The sequence below is a fragment of the Danio rerio genome, chromosome 4 (genome assembly GCF_052040795.2).
Source record: "Danio rerio strain M-AB ecotype USA chromosome 4, GRCz13ab, whole genome shotgun sequence".
Classification (NCBI taxonomy): Eukaryota; Metazoa; Chordata; class Actinopteri; order Cypriniformes; family Danionidae; genus Danio; species Danio rerio.
In genome coordinates this window covers 32,958,343-32,968,580 of record NC_141024.2, presented here as the reverse complement: position 1 = coordinate 32,968,580, position 10,238 = coordinate 32,958,343, and the positions used below count along the sequence as shown (strand labels likewise).

Genomic DNA, 10,238 nt, shown 5'->3' with positions numbered 1-10,238 from the left:
TATTCGATAAGAAAGGATAAACTTCTGTAAACTACGCAAGTATTTTTACTGAACAAATTCCAGTATGTGCATTAAAAAAAGGTTTGTTATAAGAGATCATTATGATGATGAAAATGTGTGTGAATGTACAAACCAGCAGGCTGAGCACACTGTAAAACATCTGAAATGTTGTTTTGGTCATTCTAAAACACCTTTAACTGTTTCAGTATTAATGATATTTTATTATTAATGAGCTCCAGAGCGTCTGGAGTGTGTCAAGAGCATCTGTTTTCCGCGTCTCATGTCTTCAAACGCCACCACATGTTCATTGTGTGTCGTTATTGTCCTCTGAGGTGAAAGCCATTTATTAAAAAAAAAGAAAAGATCCATGTAGCTTCTCCTACCGCAGTAAATTCTGTTTTTACTGTTGATATTTGGCACCAGTTAGTCAGGAAGTGATGATTTTGTTTCTTTTTGATTTATTGGATGGAAACACTGCTTTATTCGCATATCTTTTATGCAATATTCCAGTTTTACAAATCAATTTAATTCACATTTTTGGATGGAAACATAGCTATTGCCTACATTTCAGTCACACAAAGAACAATGTACTGGACATGTACTGTAACAAGATTAATGGGTTTATTACTCATTCAATTTATTATTATTATTATTATTATTCAAATATTTTTATATATTTTTCAAAAGTCTTCAATTTCTTTACAACACACATATTGAACAAAAAATTAACATGGTATATAGCTACCAACATACACCCCATATAGAACAAGGGCGAAAGAGAAAAATAAAAATTAAATAAATAAATAAATAAATAAAAATGCATAAAACATATTAGGAAAATAGGGAGAAACTCTCACTTAGGATATAATAACCCCTGAGCATTCAATGTAGGAGAGGAAAGGCTGCCAAACCTCAAAACTTTTTTGTAAAGCCTTGGATGGTGTACTTAAGGTGCTCGAGTTTAAGATGTGATAACACTTCGAATATCCAATGTTTGTGAGATGGCAGGTTTGTTTTTTCCACCTGAGAAGAATCAGGCGTCTGGCCAATAAAGAAGAAAAGGCAATGATTTCTACGTAATTAGCTGACAGGTAGATACTTTTCTGGCACTGTACCAAAAATTGAGGTCAAAGGATTAGGATCCATATCTTTATTACATATAGATGAAAATTATCTAAAAATATTGGCCCAAAATGTATTTAATCTAGGGCATCCCCAAAACATATGACTCAGATCTGCTGGCTCCAAACCACATCTAGGGCAAGATGAATCTGACCCTGGATACATTTTTGCCAGCTTGCTTCTAGATAGGTGAAGCCTATGAAGCACCTTAAACTGAAGAAGACCATGTCTAATACATACAGAAGATGAGTGTACCAGTTCTATGGCAGTGGTTCTCAAACTGGGAGTCGCGACCCCCATTCAGGGGGTCGTGAGAGGGATTTAAAAATTGTGTATTTTTTTTGTGATTGTAATATATATTTTTCAATATCACAAGTTTATGCTACAAATATTTTCAGATTTTTACAAAGATTTTACTGATTAACCATTAAAGTGTTTAAAAAATGCTAATCTAACGTCATCACTGTGCAGCGGCTAGCTCGCTAGCTATCACTACAGCATGAGCATGCATCTGCTTGTGAAAACCCTTACCTGCCAAGATAGATAAATTTGTCACTCGTAAATCTAAAAATGTTGAAGAAATTTTGGACAGTTTGCCTGAGTCATCGGAACATCTACTTCCACTAAGCATAAGAGCAAGACCTCGTCAGACCAAAGTAGGGAACGCCGGAAATTTCAGGATGAATTCATAACGTATGGACTTACCTGCTCTGCTGTTAACAACATAGATTTTCCTCAATGCGTAATCTGTTCAGATGTGCTTGCTCATGAAAGTATGAAGCCCGTCAAAATGCAAAGGCATTTGGAGACGAAACATCCTTCTTTTATTGAAAAGCATATAGACTTTTTCCGCCGAAAAAAGAAGGAATTGCAGGAACAGAAACATCATCACGCAACAAGCCAAAATTACATCTAATGGCCTAAAGGCATCTTATAAGGTGTCATACTTGATTGCGTGGATCAAAAAAACACACACAATTGGGGAAATCCTGATAAAGCCTGTGGCTGTGTCGGGCCATGCATGGTGAGAAAATAGCAAATGAGCTGTCTCGTTGTCGAACGACACAGTCGCTTGCCTCGTACATGATATTGCAAATTACATTAGGAGTCAATTGATTGATAGGATAAATGGAAAAACACTGCAAGTCGACGAATATACTGATGCATCTAACTTCGCTCAGTTGCTGGGGTTCGTCAAATAAACATTTGGCAGAAAACTGCATGAGGATATGCTCTTCTGCTCCACACTCAAAGGGACTTGTACAGGTAGTGACATTTTCATCAAACTGGACACTAAAATAAAAGAGATGGGACTTTCATGGGATAATTGTATTGGTGTATGTACTGATGGTGCTAATGCAATGGTCGGTTAAAAACAAGGAACTTAAGGCAAAGGTTTTAGAAGTGGTTCTTCACGTGAAGTTTACACACTGTATAATACACCGCGAAGCTTTTGCTAGCAAAGCACTTGATTCCGAACTCAACAGTGTTTTGAAATGTGCAATCAAAGTCATAAATCACATAAAATCTCGTCCAGTAAATGTCAGACTACTAGCCACACTTTGCAACGAGATGGGCTCACAGCACGAAGCATTGCTGTTTTACATCGAAGTCCAGTGGTTATCACAAGGGAGACACTCGCGTGATTTTATGAACTTCAAGAAGAAGTGCACTCGTTTTTAAAACACTCTAAAATGGAGTTCGCCCACTGCCTGAAAGATCCAGTTTGGTTGTCAAAACTTGCTTATTTGGCATGAATATTCGAAAAGCTTGTAAGAATTGAGATATTACAAATATTCTGATGTCTTTGACAATTCAAACATGAGCCGAAAACAGAGACAATTGACTCCATATCCCAGCAGGTGGGAATGTGGGAAAGAACCAGCTCCCCCTACATTTACATTTGAATCCCATGAAACTCAACTTCAACCACCCCAACTCACACAGTATGGTCATTTCAAAGTCTGAATGTTCTAAATTAACCCAAGTGACTTTATCTATCATGTTTGATGTCATTCGAAATGGCTCCGTGTGACTGGTACAATGGTCTCATTCTCTCAGAAATATACATAATCAAAACAATAAATGTATAACTTCAGGCATCTTTTGAACCACTGTGAAGGGTGTGACTTTCCCACAGGCAGCACTAAATGCAAATGTCTTTGTTATGCACACACCTCTTTCCTTGAGGGGATTCTTGGATTACTTAAGGGAAGGTTTGAAAAATGTTCGGCGCGATTCTGCTTACCCAGATCAGCCCGTAACATGGAGCTTACGCTCCATGTTATGTATATTTTGAAGTCGGGTATGCATCTTTTAATCTTGAATTGGTCTTAATTAAATGTCAGATAATTTAATGTCAGATATTGATCGTTTATGAATTGACTGAATAAATTGGCAAAATACATATTTATCTGACTAATAAATTGTTATGTTTTGAATTATTCAAACAGAGTTTGTGTTATTATACTTTAAGTCCATAGCAATACAAGCCTCTGTACAAGTTAGTAACGGACTATATGATGTTCTTAGAGGTCCGACTAACACATTGGCATTAATTTAATTAATTCAAGTATATTTAGACTGTAAAAGGCCAATAATGGGTTTTCTGTTTAGAGCAACAAAATATTGTTGAGACCAATCTAAATGTGGGTAAGTTAGGCCTTCATCTACAAACTTATACTATATTGGGGAAAGGTGCACATTCCAGCCTTTATGCAGATGCTGTACAGGTATGTCTCATGTCTGCGAGGCAAATATTCAGCTGCTTGTTCAGCTGACACCCCAGAACTTTTTTTTTCTGAAGTGTTTCTTTTTTTCTGAAGTATTCCCTGTCTGCTTTACAAATTTTAGAAAAACATTTTGTTGTAATTATGAATATATTAATAAAAATAGGCCATTTACAGCTTTCTAATCTCTGTCTTATCAATATGACCAAAATGACTTTTATAATCAATTATGTAAGAAACTCTAAAACTGGACGGACACAGTTTCAATTTACTATAACTTCCATATTAAGCGGCTTTGACACAATTAACATTATACAAGCACTACAAAAATAAAGATGAATTGAATTTGCTTAAATGTGCACATGTTAATGGACCGAACAAAATATGTTTTATTTTACATTTAATGTGCATCAAAATTAAAGTGTGTGTAGCCAATGTTTCCATTGTTTTTTCACTTTACAGCTTTTGATGAGTTTTTAAGACTTAATGAAAACTGTTTTATTTATTTCAGACCTAATTGAAGAGAATGAGGAAAGTAAAGAGGAGGAACATCATGTCAAAATTGAGGAAAAAACTCATTTACAGACTGATGGTATTTTGGAAAGGAGAGACAAGAATTGTTTCATCTGCACTCAGTGTGGAAAGAGTTTTGGAAGAGAAGGCAATCTTAAGATTCACATGAGGATCCACACTGGAGAGAAACCATTCACATGCACTCAGTGTGGGAAGAGTTTCAGCCAATTATCAGCACTTAATCAACACATGAGGATCCATACTGGAGAGAAACCATTCACATGCAGTCAGTGTGGAAAGAGTTTCAGCCAATTATCAGCCCTTAATCGCCACATGATGATCCACACTGGAGAGAAACCATTCACATGCACTCTGTGTGGGAAGAGTTTTAAATGTTTGTCATACCTTAATGAACACATGAGGATCCACTCTGGAGAGAAACCATTCATATGCACTAAGTGTGGGAAGAGTTTCAGCCAATCATCACACCTTAATCACCACATGAGGGTCCACACTGGAGAGAAACCATTCACATGCACTCAGTGTGGGAAGAGTTTCAGCCAATCATCAAACCTTAATAAACACATGAGGGTCCACACTGGAGAGAAACCATTCACATGCACTCAGTGTGGAAAGAGTTTCAGCCAATCATTATCCCTTAATCACCACATGAGGGTCCACACTGGAGAGAAACCATTCACATGCACTCAGTGTGGGAAGAGTTTTAACTGCTCATCACACCTTAATCAACACATGAGAATCCACACTGGAGAGAAACCATTCACTTGCACTCAGTGTGGGAGGAGTTTCAGTCAATCATCATCCCGTAATCTGCACATGATGAGCCACACTGGAGAGAAACCATTCACATGCACTCAGTGTGGGAAAACTTTTACCTGCTCATCATACCTTAATCGACACATGAGGGTCCACACTAGAAAAAAACATTCACATGCACTCAGTGTGGGAAGAGATTCAGCCAATCATTACACTTTAGTCAACACATGATGAGCCACACTGGAGAGAAACAATTCATTTGCACTTGAGCCACGGTCACACTGGACTTTTCTCCCCAAGACTTCCATTCATACGCTCGTTAATGCGTCAGACTGAAAACGCAAGTTCTTGTGTCAAGTTTTGCAGTTCACTTTGCAAAGTTCAAGCTTGGTGAACTCTGACCTATGAAATCGCTTCACTTGACTGTGTGAGACCAATCGAAGATCAAAACATGCCCTTTTTGGACAGAAATGTAAAATATGGACCAATCGCTTACTTTTTTAATGTCTAGTTATTTTTTTAATCCCACCCCTTTTTGTTGCTCCATACAACAGAATTTTGCATGCTCAAACACTAGTGTGACAGCAGCTTTGGTGTGGGATGAGTTTCAGCAACTCATCAGACCTTAATAAACACATGAGGATCCACACTTGAGAGAAACCATTCACATGCACTCAGTGTGGGAAGAGTTTCAAACGATCAGCAAACCTCAATGAACATATGAAGATCCACACCGGTGTGAAAGAGTATATGTGCTTGAGTGTGAGAAGACTTTTATTACAGCTCTAAAATTGAAACTGCACCAGACGATTCACACTGGAGAGAGCGTTCAAGTGTTCGCACTGCGACAAGAGGTTTAATCAGTTTACACATCTGAAAACACAAAAGAAGATTCACACTGGAGCGAAACTGTACATATATGATCAGTGTCTACAGAGTTTTGCTCATTCGGCGCAACTTAAGAAACGCTTGGATAACATGACATGAATGCAGCAAAACATTTTCTCATGTGCACAGGATGTTTCATGTCTGAATAATGTTTGAAAAGGCTGAGTGACGGTATACTGTTTTTCAACACTCCTACACTGCAGTAGCAATGTGTTGCGCTCCTCGGGTTTACCATAAACACAATGATGGTTACTGAGAGAAGAACAGCTTAATAAACATGTGGCAAACAGCACCTCTGCGGCTTAAAATCTTTTTGCAAGTGATTGTACAGGTGTGGATACATCTGTACTTTACTCTCCAGTGTATTTGTGTAGCTAGTGTTGTTTCCAGTTGTACACATTTGTTGCTCTGCAAAGCTCAGTTCCATATGAAAATGACTAAAAGCATGTGCTGTAATGTAACTTTGCAGCACGGGATGCAAATCATTCATATTTTTTAAGCCCAAAAGAGCACATGCTCTTGTGTGTGTGCACACTGCGCCTAGCCTCGGACAGGTAGTGTGTGTGTGCGTGATTGTTTATGAGCGTCAAAAATGTTGGATCTGTTCGGCAAAATAGTTGACTGTGTGTCACTCACTGCATATCAAATGACTTAAAAGACAATATAAATTAAGAAATCTCCATTGTGCTGAGAAAGCTGCGCTTCTGACCTGCGCATAATCGATGACGTAAGTGTGCCCAGGCCCGAATGTAATGTGAGTGCAGGTCGTCAGGGGAGACGGGAGGGGCAACAAGCGTGTTTTGGCCCGGTTCAAGGCAACTGTACATGGTGAGAGTACGTCTTAACGCCATCTTAATGGGAGCGCTTTAATGGTCAAATACATGCACATTTGTGTCAGCGTGGTGTTTAATGATTATTCATATTAACCCTCATTTGTGTATTAAACAAACAAGTTGAGAATCAAAAGACACGTGAAAGAGAAACCATATCAGAGCCGCACTATTCTTAAAGTGACCATGCGATATTCCTACTGATTGTTATTAATATTAATCAAACAACAAAAGCAGAAAATCCCTCACTGCTCTTGACTGACGGACTTTTGTAGCTAAAGTGTTTTTCTTACAGTGAAGATGCTTAAAACACAGTTTAAACGCAATAGTTTTAATAACTCATTTCTAATAACTGATTTCTTTTATCTTTGCTATGATAACAGCACAATATTTTACTTAATTCAAGATACTGGTATTCAGCTTAAAGTGACATTCAAAGACTTAATTAGGGTATTTAGGCAAGTCATTGTACAACAGTAGTTTCTTCTGCAGACAATCAAAAATATATATTGCTTAAGGGGGCTAATAATATCGAGCTATTAAAATAGGTTTTAAAATATTTAAACTTGATTTTATTCTAGCTGAAATAAAACAAATAAGCCTTTCTCCAGCAGAAAAAAATATTAAAGGAAATACTGTGAAAAATTCCTGAATCTGTTAAACATCATTTAGGAAATATTTGTATATATAAATAAATTCACAGAAGGGCGAATAATTTTGACTTCAACTGATAATCGTTTTGAATAATCCTGATTACAATTATGACCAAAATATTCGTGATTATGATTTTTCCCATAATCAAGCAGCCCTAGTACAGCCACTTTTAGACACGTCAGTTTGCCTATAGGCAGACCAAGAGCACTGAGGATGCCGCTCTTAGCATTGTTGATCTTGTGTCCAAGCATCTTGAGAATACTGAAGCTTATGCTTGTATTTTATTGGTTGATTTTAGTTCAGCATTTAATACAGTGCAGCCACATCTACTTTTAGCGAAATTGCATAACATGGGTGTCATTACACTCTTAATTAAATGGTTTTACTCTTTTTTTTTTTTTTTTTTTTTTTTTTTTTTTTTTTTTTTAATTATTATTTTTTTATTTTATTTTTTTTTTTTTAAGCAACAGCGCTCAGCAGGTCAGGGTCAATGGGATACTTTCTGAGGTTACACCATTGTGGAGGATAGTAGCATCTGTGTGCAAGTCCAATATAAACTAAGGCTAGCTGATGTTTTGTTGCATCGTCTTTTGTTTATAAGAAACTGTGTAGTTACAAATGCAGTGAAAATCTGTTTGCTAATTGTACATACATGAACACATTAGTGCATTAAATGACCTTATGTTTTTGTGAGCTAAACTAGGTTTTTGTTAACTAAGCATTGTATCAGTTGATGAAATATGGTTATTTTCAGTAAATTTAAACAGTCCTTCAAAACTTCCGTATTACAGAAAATTCCTGGCAACCACTGCCGGTATTTTTCAGTAAATTTAACGGATTTTTTTAGCAGTGTAAATAAATTAAAGCTAAATTATACATATTGTGTTGATTGAACTAAACAACATTACCTTACCTTTATTTAACTAACTTAAGTTTACTCAAATAAATATTCTTTTTTTAAGGTAACTTAACTCGGTTACGTGGAACCTGTTGACATAAAGTTAATTAAAGCCAACATATCATTTTTTGAGTGTAGTAATACAGGAATGCCAGAAGGTTGTGTTTCATCACTTGTGCTTTTTGCTTTGTACACGAATGATTGCAGAAGCACACATTTTAATAATTATATTATGAAATATGCTGATGACACTGCCACAGTCTTTTACATAAAGAAATGGACCTATCATCCTACCACAGTGAAATCGATCATTTCATTCAGTGGTGTGATAAGAACTGTCTTGCATAAATGTAAAAAAGACACAAGGGTCCTTGACCCACGAAGTGTTTCTGAACACAGGCCTGTGATCATTAAAGACACAGTGACACAGCAAGTTACATCTTACTAATACCTGGGGTTTCATATGGACAGTGTTTTTTGTTGGAGAACACCCATTGACAGCTTATGTACACAACTACAACAGAGACTTTATTTTTTAAGAAGGCTGAGATTGTATGGGGTGGGTAGCAATATCTTGCTTGTGTTTTACCGAGCTGTGATTGAAAGTCTTATTCGCTATGGAATCACAGTCTGATTTGAAAACCTGTCAATCGAAAAATAAATTGGTTTATTTAAAAAAAAGCCATGAAAATTATAGGAATATAACTATATGAGCCAATACAGACTCTCTATGAACAGGCTGTTATGAGAAGAGCAATACGTGTTAGAATCCTCTTTTCGGTGAATATCAGCTGTTACCATCAGGAAAAAGACTGAGAATGCCAATGTGTAAAACTAATATACTAAAGCTTTCGTTTGTTCCTACCTCGATGAAACAGTTGAACTCTACCAATAACACTGTTGCTGCAGTACATTAGCACCTAACTGGGTTCTGTGTTTTATTTATTTATACAGATGTCACTACTTCAATTTGTTCCTTTTGCTGCCATTCATGCAGCGGTAATTGTTGCGCCAACAGCTTTTGATCGCTTGGTGGCACTTTAACCCCAGATATTCAGCTTTGCCTTTTCACAATCCTAAATAGACGGTTCTGTATGTGTACCTTATGTGATGTGTTCAATGAAAATATAATTGTTTTAGTTTTCTTCGTAATAAACATGCTTTTACACTATAATGTATGTTTTAGAAAAGATACATGGTGAGAAGTATAGCCCTAGGCTTCAAAAAGCAAATATAAGAATTTCTTTAGCCTTTATAGTGCCCTATTAAATTGCGTTGGAGTGAAAAGAATGTTTAGATTTCGTTGACCATCATGGCGATGTTATTACCTCAAATCTTAAACGTGCACATATGAAAACCGCGGCACAGCGGCAGTTATGAATTTAAAAAATGGGCATAATCTGCATTCAAAGTGAGCCGCATATTATTGATTGTCTATCCATATTCTCTGTTCATTTCTCTTTCATACGCATGCAGATAAAGAAAAAAAATCTGCTTATTTAAAAAGCACATTATGTCCACTAATGTATAATAATAATAATAATAATTAGCTAATATATCCATAATGCCAGCATGCGTGGTGTTTTGACTGGATATCTAGGTCAAAAGCAAAATTGTTACCTGTTGCATCGCATAAGCTAGCTTATAGCATGGAAAAATATAATGTACAACCTGGGATGTGTTTCCCAACACCATTGTTAGCCAACTAAAGTCACAAATTATGTCATTAAAAACATAGTTTGTTGATTTTGCAGTTTCCCAAAATTATATAATAGTTTAGTTTTTACATATAGTATTGCAAAGACGGGTAACAGTTTAGAATAACTA

General features: G+C 36.4%; 1 protein-coding gene across 3 annotated transcripts in view; it reads left to right on the top strand.

The window, feature by feature from the left end:
• The window catches only part of LOC103910472 (uncharacterized), a 29,370-nt gene extending 23,049 nt beyond the window's left edge, over positions 1–6,321 (top strand). For all 3 annotated transcript variants that reach the window (XM_087249001.2, XM_087249000.2, XM_087248999.2), the window contains exon 3: positions 4,363–6,321. In XM_087249001.2, coding sequence (XP_087105127.2) covers positions 4,363–5,372 — 1,010 coding nt within the window. In that variant the 3' untranslated portion in view covers positions 5,373–6,321. The remainder of the gene's footprint in view (positions 1–4,362) is intronic.
• Positions 6,322–10,238: the final 3,917 nt, after the last annotated feature.